We start from the raw sequence: 16014 nt of genomic DNA, 5'->3' as shown, positions 1-16014 counted from the left end.
CACATCTTAATTACAAGGGAGTAATCACATTTCTTGAGACAATGTAGGAAAGAAAATTTCCTTAGAGATGAGGAAATACTGTGGGGGCCTATATATTTTCTCTCCTAAAAAATAAGTTAATTTCAGCCACTGTTTTCAAAGTAGGCTCAGAAGGCATCTATGGCAGGTACTTTTTTTTTTTTAATGAGAATACTATTTCACAGTATTTCCTGATGCATGTGAAATTATAAGCTGATCTCATATTAGAGCAAAATTTGTCAGGGTAAGTAGAACCAGCCCCACTAATGTCCATATTCACAATGTATTGAATCTGCAATGTTCTCTGCCTGGTATTAAATCAAAGGGAATTGTGATTGCAGACTAGAGAAGGAAATTGAGGCTCTGGAAAAAGAAGAAATGGAAGTCTCAGCTAAGGAAGAAGCAATTTTAAAGAAACTTAAGTCTGTTGAGAAAACAACAGAAGACATAATAAAGGTTAGTGCCAAATTACTCCAGAAGTAGAATTCGTTATTTGTTCATCATCATAAGCAGGGAAAGGGGAACTAGCTGGATGCTGTGAGAAGTCATAAGCTTTTGTCTAAAGTGACGATAGTTCAAATACAAGAGGGGTCAAGATGTTATACTGTTCAAGTGACCAAATGTCTCCCTCTGCTTGTTTATGGGGGTGGGGGAGCAATTCCTATCATTACTCATCCATAGTACATCTCACAAAAATAGCACTGCCACTGACACCAACCAGCAATTTTGCATCTCAGCCAGAGACAGACATAACAGGTACAGAGCAGGTAGGGAGGCTGAAGTAGTCACACTCCTTCAGGTGATGTGCCCAGCTAAACTCCATCATGCTTTCCCCCAAGTCCCTCAAAGAGGTTATAGTAAAACATGACTTAATATTATCAGTCATTAGTCTTTGGCAAAAGGTCATTTTGATATTTGAAAATCATCTTAAACAGTCTCAAAAATATAGTGATAAAACTAAACTTCAGTCCTCCGGTTGTTCTTAGATACACACCCTCTCTCTCAAGATACACGGGGAGATAAGCACAACTGGAAAGACAAAGTAGAGCTTTTGAAAAATCTTTCAAGCCAGCCTGCTTGGGCCGCAGCGTGAGGCTGTGTCATTCTTTAACACTTTGTAATGTCCTTTCCTTCACTGTGTGACTTAGAATCACATTGGCAAAAAAGAACAGAAAAATTTCACTTTCTCCCTTGCCATGCTCCAACTGAGCAGGTTCCACTTTTAGCCCCTTCTCAGTATGAAGCCGTGCACACAAAAAGTTAAAACTATCAGGTAAAGCAAAAGCACTGCATAGTTAACATCTTAAAACTGATTAATCACATTTATTAACGGTTCTCTTTCCTAGTCTGTGAAGACTGAAAAAGCAGGAGTTCAAAAAGGTACGTTTAGTCAAAAAAATATTTTTAAAAAGGTTCTTGTAGAAGTCAGTGAAAACATACTAGATGCTTTGTGTATCTTCTTTATTCAGAGGCAGCAGACTACATATACACCAGCATACCTGACCTTCCCAAGTATTTCAGGCCTTCTGCACTGAAAAGTACACCACATGCTGCCACCGATGATGAAAAGAGAAAAGGTACTGCTTATTAGTAACTCCAAAGGGTGTCAATCTGTGCCAAGACTTCCTATAAATTGAATCTAATACACTTCAAGGGAAGTGTGAACATTACAGATATGGGGCAATGTTGTTCTCTTTTAAGCTGTGTTATGTTATCAGTGAGGTCATCAAAACTGAGAGGCGGGACACTGGTGTAACACATGTGCCATTGAGAATAAGGATCAAGTGTTTTCAACATTGACAATTCTTTCCAGCACTTCATTCCTCCACTTGGCATAACTTTAAGTAGTTCCTCCCTTCATATCACACATTTCACATTTTCTGTCTGCACTTACACCTACTGGGCAGCTGGCAGTAGTCTGGCTATTTCCCAGATACTGCAAAGCCTCCTAACCCTTCTGAGCACCCAAGACTCTTCAGTCTTTCAAGCTCTTTCAACTGCTATTGCCCAGCACAACACCAGGGGCTAAGGCTAAATCAGTCTTTCTCAATCACATAATGAAAACTGGTTCCTCAATAGCTTATTTTTCCTCACAGAATTAGATCCAAACAAAAATATTTTTTTCCACTTCAAGTTTTGAAAGGATGGAAGGGGGCATTCAAAATGAGAATCAATATATTGGTTATGTATGTGATAATTTCATGTATTTGATAATTCATTCTGACAGTCATTCTCTATCACTGTCAGAACTCTTCTATAATACTTGCAGCTGCTGCATTATCAGTTTAAGCACTTGTTTCTTTTAACAGCATTGTTTGCCATGGAAATTAAAGTTGAAAAAGACATGAAGACAGGAGAAAACACAGTGTTATCAACAATACCTCTTCCATCAAAGGAGTTTAAAGAGACAGGAATTAAAGTCTATGACGATGGCAGGAAGTCAGTCTATGCAGTGTCCTCAAATGGCAGCACAACACAAAATGGGATGGATGAACTTGCTCCTGTTGAGGTGGAGGACCTGCTACGGCAGGCAACTGAAAAAAATTCCCAGTCTCCCACAGAGTATCACGAGCCTGTGTTTGCAAACAAATTTTGCAGGCCAGTTACTCCTCAGAAAGACAAATTAGTCCCTGGACCAAAACTGGAAGATACTCACAGAAGAGATATGAATGGATTTAGCAATCATCAGACAGAATTCTCCTCCAAAACAGAGCCCTTGATGCAGCAACATAAAGAGAATGGGCTTGATCTTCCAAAGGTAATACAGCCAAAGTCTCCCTCTCCAGTACTTTCCCATTCAGAGAAGAAAGTGCATACTAATCCTGAGAACAGGATGATACATAATGAAGAAAGAAAATCTGCACATGAGGAATTAAAACCTTACCAGAATACAAGAGAAAGACATAATGAGACAAGGTTTTTAAGTCCTTGCCATCTTAATGAAACATCCCCTGCCCCTCAAGATGAAGATGTTCAGTACAGCATTGTCCAAGCTGTACCATGTTACGTGGATGATTCTGAACCAGTAACAATGATTTTCATGGGTTATCAGCGCATTGATGATGATGATGCAGAAGCAGACCAAAAGTTGTCACGATATGATGGGGTTATCCGTGCAGAATTAGTTATTATTGATGATGATGAAGATGACAGCAAATCTGAGAAACCAGCATATCATCCCATAGGCCACTATAGTCAGGTTTATCAGCCACTGAGCAGGAAAATCACAGAAGTCCCACAGACAAACCCTGTGAGCAGTCTGGGCACGAGCCTGAACCAGGTGCCCCACAAAAATTCCATCTCCCTGCGAGAACAAGAGGAACGCCTAAGCTCACCAACACACCGTGCTCATCTTCCCGGCCAGGTATCAGGAGACGGTACTGAAGATCCCTCACTAACAGGTAACAGAAAAGGAAAACGTCACTGCTGTTTGCTCATGTAGCAAAATGATACTACTCTTATCTGCTAACAACTGTTTCACTTTACTATTTGGATCGTTTCATGGACTAAATATGCAATTACTAATAATTTCTTTGCCCTTGTTTGTTAACAAATGCCAATCTGCATTTTGGTACTGTTGAATTATTTCATCTTTAGCAATGCATTAGTTACCATATCAAAATTTGGAAAATAAACTATCTCAGAAAAGCCATTTCCGTAACATTCAAAGATTAAAAGTGGCTCTCCTTCAAGTAACAATTAAAAGTTCCATTAATGCTACCTCAATTAGCAGAATTAGTTTTCATTTCTACCAGGTAACTAACAGCATTGCTTCTTAATACTCTCTCCTCACTGGAATGTTTTTGTGCCTATCTGCATTCTAACTACTTCACAGATAATCCAAATTGCTCCTTAAATCAGAAAGGCTGTTTAACAAACAGCTTTACTTTGCATTTTTCTGGAATCAGTGTTGCCAACCTTGCCTTGACAATGTTTATGCAAGTTTTAATATTTTTTTGTTAACCCGAGTCAGATATTTTCATAGCCTCTGAAAGGCAATGAAACAGTTTTCATCACTATATGTGGTTAGTCCATACAGTCCATAGTGTTTTTAACACCTTTTATATTCTACTAATACTCAAGGTGTCTATTTCTTACTATAAAGTCTTATTATAAAAGGTTGAAAGAACAATAGCAAGATCTTCCAGAAACACAGAAAGCTGCTCTTTATGATTATGTTGCACTTCAACACATACAATTAAACTGCATTTAAGGATATTTACAGAGCCGCAGATTTCAGACAGTAGTCACATTCCACTTCAAGGAAAGAACACTGTGCTTGAATTATAGGAAGATCAAGGGTCCTGATCCTACATTCTCTCCCTGCTCCTCTTCCAGACTATATTTTGAATAATTTTGCAATTTGGCAACAAAAGTGTAAGTTTGGGCCCAGCCTAAAGCTGCATTGGCAGCCCAGCATTTCTTTACCATACAGGTAAAGCCAGGAGAGAAGGTGGTCATTGGATCACATAAGGAGTTTCAAGTATTTTTGCATCAGTATGCGCTTACTGAGGAGAGCTGTTCAGTAAGCAATGCTCCCAGTTTATAGCAGTATCAACCTCATGCAGTCATGCACACAACAGCCCGAAATAATGCAGCAGTGCTGCTCAGCCTTTCTGATCAATGAGGCCACTGTACTTTTCTGTCACTTGCGAGGACCTTTGCTTCTCTTCAGCACCAGTCCTGCCATCTGTGCACTTCCTTGGGTCCTCCAGGACCAAAGGCTGCTGCCAGCAACTGAAAGCAGAAGTAGCTGGTACAGGCAAGATAAACCACTCCAGCCCACTATATTTTGGGGATAGTCCCTTAATTCCCCCATCACATATGTATAGGCATACAAAGGAGAAGTGACACTCACCCACCCACCAGCTGGTTGCTACTGAAATAATGCATTCATCCTATGGCCCACTGTGTGGGTGCCACTGAACAGGTCCTGGAAGAGAGGTTTCTAAGAAGAAACTATGAGCTGGCAGTACCATTCGGGTGGGCCATACACAGGGCATGATATTTTAGCTGAGCACCTCTATCTGTAAAAATCTTTGTTTATTTTTGTCTCCTGTAAGAAGCATCTGAAACTTCATTTTTCCCTTCCACTCACAGACACTCCCTGAACAATCTGGGTTCTCTCTCTTTCAAGGTTAGTGGAAAACACCAACTTTCAGGGAAGAGGGATAAGTGTAAATCTAGCAAAGACATTTGAGAATCTGTTCTGTTAATCCGTATTTGGTCTTACCTATTTACTTACAAGTATTCTACGAAGGAGAAAATAGCCAGTTAGGAAAAAACTGGTCCCAATTAAAACGAGTTTGGCAACTGCCCTAAAAATACACCCCAACAGCCAGCACTGCCTCCAAGTGAGTGTCTTAAGTGCCCAACAGAATCTGGAACTAAGCCATACTCCTCTTTACTCCTCCACCTATTTATTGCCACTCCCTGGGACATTTTGATCAGTGGAAAAATCCAGGAAGTGACTCAATTTTTCCTAAGCAGTCCTGTAATCCTACTGCGACTTCTTAAAAGGAAACAAAACCAGGAAAGCCTATTAAATCTAGAACAATGTATTATGCAGAGCTGTTTCTTAGGGAAATAAACTATTTTCAAAGCAGCCACTGATGCCCAGCCTAGCATGTTCTCGCTAAACACTAACAGCAAAAAGAAGGGAGTCAAAATTATTTTTGGTACCTCATCATTCACTACGAAAACAACAAACCGTACAACAGAAAAAACAATCCTCTCTGAAATGAAAGCTTTGAGAGGCAATTGCAGCATTTGAACATTAAACAGTCACTGAGGACTCTCTGAAAGAGAATGGAAAGCAATGAAGCACAGGACAGACCAGGGAGATGGTCCCTTATGTAACAATCTTGCTTTGGGAAAGAAATGAACCTTCGGAGCAAGTTACTGAAGAAGTTAGTGATGGCCAAGGACAACCAGGAGGCATTGTTCCATGTGCCAATCTATATAGAGAAATATCAGAATAAATAAGGAGCTTTCAGTATGCCCCCAAAACAAAATAGAGATGTAGAACATACCTCTTTCCATATGGGAACAATTGTCCTTTCCCTGTGAGTTTGGTGGGGGACCAATATTTCAAAGTATATGACCCCAGAAAAACCATACAGAGAAAAGGATGACAATGCTATAATTAGGACACCAGTGTTTTGCATTATTAGAGCTTATTTTCTTCTTTAAATTTCAGTCAAATGAATTAGTGTGCAAATGGTTTGAAGATTCAATACTCATTAGGAAAATCAAAAGTCTTTGGGGGGAAAGAAAGGCTGGACGTAGTGGAATGAGTAAGGAAAAGAAAAACTGAAGCTGAATAGGCAGTAAAACCTACTGACAGTATGGAACAGGCTCTCACAGGACATGAAGGTCCACGGCTTTTGGCAGATAGCTAGTTTAGATGAGCTAATATTTCTCCTTAGCACTGGAAGCTGTGCAACCTTCAAAAAACACATTGGAGACTTAGCTCCATTTGCGGTGAAGAAAGTAACATACAACCAAACTTTTTAATAGAGAAAGATTCATGCACGCCATCTGTTTCTGTAATGCATAGAGCAAGACAAAAACAGACTATTGGCTATAAGTGAAGCATCAGACTGATTCTGCTCTCAAACCACAACCAGGACTCAAATCCTTCAGAATTCCTTGGTCTGTACACAGTGTCTTTGTAAGAGCAAAGCTTAACATCAGCAGCCCTGCAATATAAAGTTACACTCATATGCTTCTGATTTGCAACAACTTCAGCATTCAAAACATAACTTGAGGTGGACATTTGCTGACACGCATAAATCAAGTAAACAGCTGCTTTGACCCCCTGTCTCTCAGTACAGAGACATGCAGGATGAAGGAACGAGACATGCTATTTTAGGTGACTCTTCAAACTAACAGGTCAGAGAGCTGGAGGCTCTTACATATCAAACAGCAGCACTATATTGCTGTTCTAAAAATAACCTTAACATTTAATCATCTGCCCTGCACTGTCACTTGGACACTAACCCACATTATACTCAGTTACAGACAATAGCTATACTAATGTTTATGCAGATACTAAGTTACTCCGTCAGACTTAAATCAGGAATATGACTAACTCCCACTCTGACTCACCACACCAGGAAGAGAGGAAAGTTTTCTGTGAACATCGACACAAAAGAAAAAGTCTTCCAAACAGTTATAGCTCCCACTGAGGAGCTGAGTTTAAACAAAGAGTTTAATTATTCATCCATGCTTTTAACCTGTCAGCATCTAGTCAAGGACAATACCATCTGTCTGCAACACCTCAGTAAAGGTAACAGAAACAAAACATTTAGAAAAGAGCTGCGCTAATTTTCAAATAGTGATAATGGAGCAATTTCTTAATATACTTGCTTTACGGCAAAATTACCAGAACTAATGTCTTCTATCGATTTCTTTCTATAACACTAAAACAATGCTTATTCTGCTGGATTAACCACCGGAGGTACGTGTATTTTTCATTTTTCTAAATAAGGAGATTTAGCATCAGAAATATAAAATTAGTCTTAAAATGCAATGGCTTTGTTTTCTTTCTTTCAGCTCTGAGGATGAGAATGGCAAAGCTGGGGAAAAAGGTGATTTAACAGCTGTAATAACATGGAAGTAATATCTGCTACTCAAAGCAGAATAAAGCTAAGAAGAGTTTCAACACACCTTTTTGGATCATAATGCTTGTTTTGCTCCTCTGTTTTATGCATCTGGGTTATTTTGCCCTCTGCATAATCCAATGGACTTCAAGAGACTTTTAGATTTTACCAACTGCCACATATACACAAATCACATCCTGTATTTTGCTGAAAGCAGTGGAAAATTACCTAAGACCATAAACGCAGTGTATATCCAAGTATGAAGACATGTGCATACCTGTTCCCACAATCAGGAATTGTTGCTATATACACAGAGCAGAGAAACACCCATCTCCACAGAACTTCACAGGACATTGTTTCACTTCAAAGCGTGACAATCTACCCGATTTTGATTGAAAACACCGTCCCAGCATTTTTTGGGTAAAAGCATTGGTTAGTAAAAAACTAAACATGAGAGATAGGAGCAGGAAGAAACGTAAATGTAGAAGCTGGTTTCCAAGCATACCACCTTGGCCAAAATATAAAGCATTCCTTTTCAAGTGACAGCAACACAAACCAAAAAGTTGTCAGCATTTAAGTATTTAGCCACCTTGTAGAGCTCTGCAGTCCACCCATCCTTCTATTTTACATATGACACTATAGCCATCCTCAGCCCCTGCTCCCTTCCCCATGCCACATGCATGTGGCCCACCCATAACCTCACAGATCAATCCTGTGCATAACTCTATGAACAGCCTGACCTCCCAAGTATGGTTTCGCCTCCTAGCCACAGAAAGCCGTGCTTTTCCATGAAATTGGTTGCCAGACAGGCTGCACCTGTCCATTAAAAAAAAAACCAAACCACACTTATTTAGTATACAGATTTCAGTTGGCCAGGGAAGCTAAAATTAGTGCAAGCCTCCCATCAGAAATACCGAGTTGCCAACGGCTGGTCCTGCAGGTGCAACAGGAGGTCTGTGGCCATTGCTGGGCACAGCTCTTCAGCAAGGTCCAAGGCTCCCACCAAGGAACAGGTTAATTCTTTCCACATAAGGGAGGAGCTAAGGGCCCTTAAAGCAGCCATAAGGTACAATGACACTTATAAAAATCACATGGAAGTCAGATTTTTCCAGTACATAGTTCTTGGGGAGGAAAAAGTGCCTCATAACACTACATCCTTATATTCAAATCAGTAGGATAGCTTTATTTTGCTAGCTCTTAGCCTGGTTGGAATCATTAAACAGACAAAGCTCAGGTTGTGTTATTCTACTATAGCTGACTCAAATTATGCACCAGCAAAAAACAACAATAACTTTTTTGCTGGTCTTCCTCGTTTCAAAGCAAGAAACTGAAGCTACTACCTCATACTGAGGCACGATGGTAGTAATCAGCTGACTTGTAGCCTCTAAACACTTGGTGGCTCCCAGTCTGAAGTGGGTAATAATCTCAAATTTTAGGACTTCTTGGAGATGGTTACCTGGAGAGTGGAATAGTAGATAAAAACAAATAAATTTAACTATATTACAGTTTCTCTATGTCTATCCTGAATTTTTTTTTTTTTTTTTTTTTAACAGTGGTGGGTTTCCCCCCCCTTATGTTTCTTCTGTTATTTGTTGGTTCTGAGAGCAGAGGGAGTTACCCTCAACTCTTATTTTTTTACATCTTCTCAAAGGTTCGTAACAGGATACACCAAAAAGTGAGAGTAGGAGAGTGATACAAAGCAGTCACGAGCAGTTTTTGTAACAGCAGCAGATTTCTATAGACACTCATCCCCTGCCTTCCCCAATAATCTGTGCTATTAAACTTAAATGATCTGGAAAAGGGGGGCAAAAATGCTGCTGCCAACATAATATTGCTCTAAGTAGTTTAAAAGAAAGGAGACTGAAGAGATACTTCACAATAACGAATGCACAGTAAAGCTACAGGTGAATTCAGTGCCAATACATGAAAAATAATATAGAAAAAAAATAGAAATAACCCTAACCCTACACAGCATGAAAAGTAGCTGTTAAGTTGGTGTTATGAACCTCTTGGCTAGGAAGCAGAACACCTTGGCATTATTTTAGATAGTCCTCTGAAAATATCAACTCCATGCTCAGAAGCCATGAAAACAAAGAGATCTTTAGGACTCATTAGGGAAGGCAAAGAAAACAAATCAAAACACAACTGTGCCATAGCACTTCATATTTACAACTTGAGTAGAGTTTGGTCAGCCCACCTCTGAAGAGACAAATAGAGAAAGGTAAAGATTATCAGAAGTGCAAAATGGCTAAATACAGCAGCAGTCATCCAGGGAAAAAGATAGTCAGGCACAGACATTAGAGGCCTAGAGAACTGTCATAAAGGCAGGAAGGTAAAAACAAAATACAGCTCATTAAACAATGACATCAAGAAGCAGGCTTAAAACAAACAAGCAGCACTTTCTCACAGTGACTAATTAAATGGGAGGGCAAAGCACTAATAGATTTTTTTTTTTTTTAAATAATTCATTGCACACTTTATAGGTAAAATCCAATCACTACAAAAGTTCACAGTCCAGCTGCAGTTTCTAGCTTACATCCTTGCACAGATTCCTCCTTGCTACTTGCCAGGAGATCTTGCTGGGATGAGAAAAATATTACTGCAGTCTTGTTACATCTCTTGCTTTAAGCACTCATTACTACCACTTCTGGAGACAATACTGGGCTCAGTAGATCTCTGCTTTGCCATGTGGCAATTCTGATGTTGCATATATTAAAACTATTCAGTTTGTACCAGATGAATCTAAACTGTCCCACACTAATACACTAGCTATGTAGCAGCACGGATAGGAGATCATTAATTTGGAGGAACAGAGACATAAAATGGAGCATTCAAGAGCTGCGTGGTTCTGGGAAGTACAGATGTTCACCATCTGAGTGCTGCAGCCCCAGAGCTTTCCCACACCCCATATCAACAAGAACAGAATTACAAGGCCGCAAATTTTCTTTTTTCACATGTCAGTACAGGTGCGATGCAAAATTCCAATTCATCACTACAGCCGAATGATTTCTAAGGTCCAGCAAGACAGAAATCTCTCTGAAGCAAAACCAAAGCTAGAGTCTCTCAGTGTAGTATCATTTGTCCAGGACTACTATCATAGATACCTGGTTCAGCGTTACACCAATGTTCAGCTTTTGTGGTTTGCAATATGTAAAGTCACTTTTGCACAGCACAAGGAAGACCAGCGGAAGCTATACAGTGGTGAATTAGCTCATGTATGAGCTAAACCAGATGGTACCAAGCGTGTTCTGAAGCACTTCTCCTCTGCTGATTCTGCTGTACCACTCCCTCCGGGAATGAATGCAACATCTCCCCTTTCACACATAGCCCTTAGGGAAGCTGGGATCAGACTGATGTGAGCAAAGAATTTCTCAGAATTACTAGCAGATCGACCCTCTTAACCATCCTTCTATTCACTTGAAGCCTCTCTTACTTCAACCTGCACTGAAGGTCTAAAATCACCGAGATATTAACTTCTGCAGAAGACTGCAGTTTTTCCTCGATCATTGCCACTCATCTTCAGTTGTTTGGAAAGGGATGTACCCACCCAGAGCAGAGCTTACACACAAGACAAAAGAAAACAGGCCATAAACGTTCAAACAAAAGCTTAAGCATAGACATCAAGTAAACACCCATTTCATGCCGTCCCTCTGTATGAACTGGCTTGAATTTAAAGATCGAGTTTCTTAATAAAGCTTGAGAATTTTTCTCATTAGTTCATCTAGGAACACTTCCTGTTTTGGACAACCTTTACATGTCTCTACCTCTCACTGACAGATTAAAGAAAGCAAAATAAAAATGCTGTTATTTGAACAAGAGCGCCACGTAGTGTTACAAACCGTGATGGAAAACAAAAGGCAGACAATCTCTCTAGCCTCCCCAAACCTGCGTAAAGGAAAACCATGGGCGTTATTACACTGAACATGAAGTCTCCTCATTTTGTGATTTTTGACAAAACAGAAAACAGCGTAGCGTTCAGTGTAAGGAAGAGAAACAAAAGCACACCTCTTCTTAGTTCATTCTGCAGCCTGCACATCAGCTAGCAAAAAATTTATTTCAAGTAAAGCAAAATAGCAGTGAATTCCACTGCGTTTGAGCTATTTCCATCAGTTAGTTTTCATTCAAAACATATGCAAGAAACATGATTTGTAGTTAAGTCAAGAGCAGATGACCAGTATTTGGAGGCTGCACCTAACAACTCAAAACAGTAAACTACTTGTTGTGAGACTGCTCACAAGTTTCTACTTGACTGGGAGTGTTTGCTTGTCTAGAAGGACCCAAAAGGAAATATGCTAATGTTAATTTGTCATCACAAGTTTAACCTGAGAGAAAAGAACATTGAAACCTTCCTAATCTCTTCTTGTGAAGAAGTTTTCTTGACTTCACTGGGATTCCTCTACGAAGCACAGCAATGGGAATTTTCTTCTATACAATATTTTATCATTCAAGAAAAAAAATACAGCAGCCATCATCATCTCTACAACCAAACTGCCTGTCACCTATTTCCCTGCTGATATCAAACACTTCCATAGACTTTTTTCTTCCTTTTTTCTAAGAGTGTACCAGAAATTTTGGAAGTCACTAGTATACAATGACACATTGCTTCCTCTTACTAGTTATGCAGGAAGGGGGCAGGGGTGGTGGTGTGAACAAACATTGCACAAAATTAACACGTCTTTCCATCAAATAAGTCGCAACACTGCACATAAGGCCACACATAAGAAACTACACAATATTGCTAGCACTGGGAAGGAACAAGTTATCCAAAGAGCAACTGACAATTTTGTCAACTTTAAAGCTGTATTAGATGTGGAACAAGGGTTGGTTTTTTTTTCTTATTGAGGAAAAGAAACTCTGCATTACAGAGAAAGTATTTTAACATTCAATTTCAATAAGAGTTTCTCCAGGAAGCATTTAGATAGCTTTAATTTATAAAACAACATCTACAAAGAAAACAGACAATCCATTTTGTTGCTAGGCAAAACTGTTCTTTTGTAGTTTCTATTTTATAGTGTCTGCACCTTACTAAAAGGGACAAAAACTTTTATAAGATATTTACATTCATGTTTTAAAAACCCTGTGCTCATTGTCACATTCAAATGAAACAACACAGTGCAGCTATTGTATTACAGAAAGAATCTGGCACTGACTTTAATTTAAAAAGCTGTCCATTGTGCCTAGGTTGAGAGATTTTCTTCTATAAACTCTTGGTATACGAAACAGTCCCCCAAAACTTTAGCACTACATGGGCCTGTGACTCCCAGGCTTTTGAGATCAGAGTTCTCTTAAAAACCCACAAAGCCGCACAGTTAGCCATATACTTCTTGCCCTTCAGCCTGGGTTTTCCCCGTATTTCTTCATAGTCTCCCTTTCCCAATCTGCACAGGACTTTTCTAGCTTCCAGGAGGAAGGGGGACGATTCAACTTACGCTTGCTTGCAGTCTGGTGCTCCTGCTCACAAAGGGATTAATCCCAGCTCTAGAAATGCCCTTATGGCTAAACCAGTTACTTGAGCAGCCAAAAACAAGATCACTGACTACAAACATAAGCTTGTAGCTTTCCGAATAGGACTTGTCCCTGCAATGGGCTTCACTGTGGATTTGGGGAGATGGAGGAAGAGGCAGAAACAGATAGTTTTAGTCAATGGAGAGAATCACTACCTGACCCGCCTGTACGAGTATTTTAGAGGTGGCCATCAGGTAATAGAGAGATGTTGCTGTAATAGTCTATACCAAGCCAGGCCTCACTATTTCTATTCTATCCAACACTTCAACACCTTCATTCCCAGCCAGCTTAGTAGCCCTAGGCTGAAGATGTATTTTGAAGCGTTACAACTAAAAATCGATACTTTCCCATATGAAAAAAAGAAGCAGCATGGAAGCAAACTGTTCAGAGCTGCAAAAAACGAATGCAAAGCACTATACTGCATGGCATATTAAGGGTTCATTTCTGAGATGCTATTTCAAGAGTGTCCTTCCATACTTAGGCAAACCGTGAACCAAAAAAGTTAAACAATATAACCTCTTTCCATTCCCTGTACCTAGTTCATATATTTAGATAAATCTTCTGTTGACTAAAAAAATGCCCTCTCATACTCTTAGAAAGACAATTCTGTCTCCTAGATATGTCAGCTCAAAGCACTCTCACTTAACATTAATAAAAGCTGCTTTTCCTCAAGTCAAACCAACTCCTAATCTACATTTTGCTCAATAGTGCAAATACAACTGCAACATTCCTGAGCAAATATTTTCACTTCCATTTAAGCATCAAGTGGCATAAATCCATCTTATTCACACAGAAAAGTATTTCAGAAGCCACAAGCAACCAAAGACAGCAAAGCACAGAAATCCATACACACAGATAGGTTCCTCTTGCTTGAGTTTTGGGTAAGTACAACTGGTTTTAATGCACTTATATTGCAAATACATTTTCTCTTTATAGTTTAGAAGCACTGAGGGGGGTGGGACAGAACAGTATTTTGAGTGAGGCAAATGGTGGTTTTACTAAAGGACTGAAGTTCCCAAACTCATATGCTTGTGTAAGTGTATTGCTCTTAGAGCAGAGAGAATATTTTTTGCATTTAACTGCAAAGGTAAACAACAGCATCTAGCTCATGCATCAACCTGCTTTTGTGACAGTTTTTCACTCAGGTTTTTTTTTAATGTACAGAACTGTCATGAGCAGGAAGTTGTCACGTCACATGCCATTAGAACACAGTAAAGTGAAGAGATATGATAGATACCAGATTGATCTTTCCAGTTTTCCTGATAATATTCACAAAAAGTTTAGGGAACTATAAAAACAGCATTTTCAGCACATCTCAGTCTTCTTAACCTCTAAGATTCAATCAACTTGCATTTAAAAAAAAAAAAAAAAAAAGGACTTCACTCCTTACTCAGGCAAAGACTCCCATTAAAAGTCCCATCAGAAGACAGCTTTTGCAGCATCCTTCTATAGATTTGAATTCAAGTTCTCCTTAATACTGAACATGACACACATTCCTTAATACTGAACATGACACACATGTGCTATTATTCTTCAATTACATCTCCAGGGAGGTGTTGAGGGGGAAAGTTGTAATAGAAAGCATTCCTTGCAGGTTTTTCAACTGCACAATATTTTATCTCAAAATTCTCAATGACTTATTTCATATTTGGTTGATTGCTGCCAGGAAGGCAATGAGGAATACTATATTTCCACAGACATAGATGGTTAACACAATCTGTTTAAACAGACGACCCTATAAGAGAAGGGGAAGAAAACACACAGAAGTGTCAGTCTTTTTATTGGTTTAAGCAAAGAATCATCCCATCTCAGAGTAGTTATTTACAAAATTGTGACTTACCTCTGCTTCTGCAGATGTGAGTGACTGCAGTATCTGTACTCTGTCATCTTCTATCACTTCAACTGTTAGTGGGAAGAAAATTAAGTTAAGTCTGCTTTTAATAGGAAGAGGCTTTTTCATTTTTATATTGCAGAAGCCTTGATCCTGTGACTAAGTAACTTGAGTCTTATATAGAATCAAATTTTAAAAGCACTTGGAAGTCTCATTTGACATCTCATGACCTGTACTATCATGCTCACAGCACAAGTGAAAAAATATTGTGGAGCTGACCTATGAAAAGTGACTTCTGGACATTGAAGTGGCAAAACATTTTGTCTCTTTTGCTAGGGTAAATCATCAAAACACTGAGTTTTCAGCTGAAAAAAAAATTTGTTTGATCTAAAACCTTTTCCTTTTCATTTTAAGATAACTAGATTTCATTAAAAAGTATTTTCCATTACCCAGCATGAGAACATTCATTGTTCAAATATTTCAGGTTCATTTCTCTATTTCTAGGAAGTAATTACTGCAGTTAAATTTAAATTCACATCTTTTATAATCAGTCCTTCTCCACACACCACATCACAGTCTCTTAACTAATCATGCTTCTTCAATTCTGCAGATGTTTCATCTCTGCCTTAGATACAGGTCATTTACATGTGCACAGTCATTTCCTCTCAGTGACACCAGCCAGTGAAGCTAAGAATTTCCAATGAAGTTACTACCAGTCTCTTCACCAGACATATTGGAATGAGGATTTCACCTTCATTCAATTCACTCAAAATTGCAACCTTTGTGCTTAAGCTTCTGATCATTTTGTTCATGCACCAACAGCCATTCATAGCAGCAATTAGTCACAATAAAATGCAGACTACATCTGCATGAATTAACCTGGACTTTACCTACCCACTTGGAATGAAAATCATGGCAAACAGTGACAGATTCTTGGAAAATACTTAGGCATTTCAGTCTGCCCCTATGAACAGTGGTTTGAGAAATAAGAGGGTACTATTTAAAATGGTAAAAACAATTTTTCTGAAACACTTTGGTCTTGAAAACTGGTTTACT

At 39.1% G+C, this 16014-nt stretch overlaps 2 protein-coding genes across 11 annotated transcripts in view; one reads left to right on the top strand and one right to left on the bottom strand.

Annotated features, from left to right (window-relative positions):
- The window catches only part of PALMD (palmdelphin), a 28344-nt gene extending 19212 nt beyond the window's left edge, over positions 1-9132 (top strand). The window contains exons 4-8 of the mRNA XM_068405726.1: positions 360-474; positions 1365-1398; positions 1488-1595; positions 2328-3419; positions 7576-9132. Of these exons, the coding sequence (XP_068261827.1) occupies positions 360-474; positions 1365-1398; positions 1488-1595; positions 2328-3419; positions 7576-7619 (1393 nt within the window). The 3' untranslated portion in view covers positions 7620-9132. The remainder of the gene's footprint in view (positions 1-359; positions 475-1364; positions 1399-1487; positions 1596-2327; positions 3420-7575) is intronic.
- The window catches only part of FRRS1 (ferric chelate reductase 1), a 96491-nt gene that overhangs the window by 62981 nt on the left and 17496 nt on the right, over positions 1-16014 (bottom strand). For 9 of the 10 annotated variants that reach the window (XM_068405717.1, XM_068405715.1, XM_068405723.1 and 6 more), the window contains one exon: positions 14968-15029. In XM_068405717.1, the coding sequence (XP_068261818.1) occupies positions 14968-15029 (62 nt within the window). Of the gene's footprint in view, positions 1-12529; positions 14863-14967; positions 15030-16014 lie in introns of those variants that run through there. The other variant, XM_068405718.1, reaches the window with a different exon arrangement.

The sequence above is a fragment of the Nyctibius grandis genome, chromosome 8 (assembly GCF_013368605.1).
Source record: "Nyctibius grandis isolate bNycGra1 chromosome 8, bNycGra1.pri, whole genome shotgun sequence".
Lineage (NCBI taxonomy): Eukaryota > Metazoa > Chordata > Aves > Nyctibiiformes > Nyctibiidae > Nyctibius > Nyctibius grandis.
The sequence above is the reverse complement of the archived record's forward strand: the minus strand, read 5'-3'. Positions and strand labels throughout refer to the sequence as shown.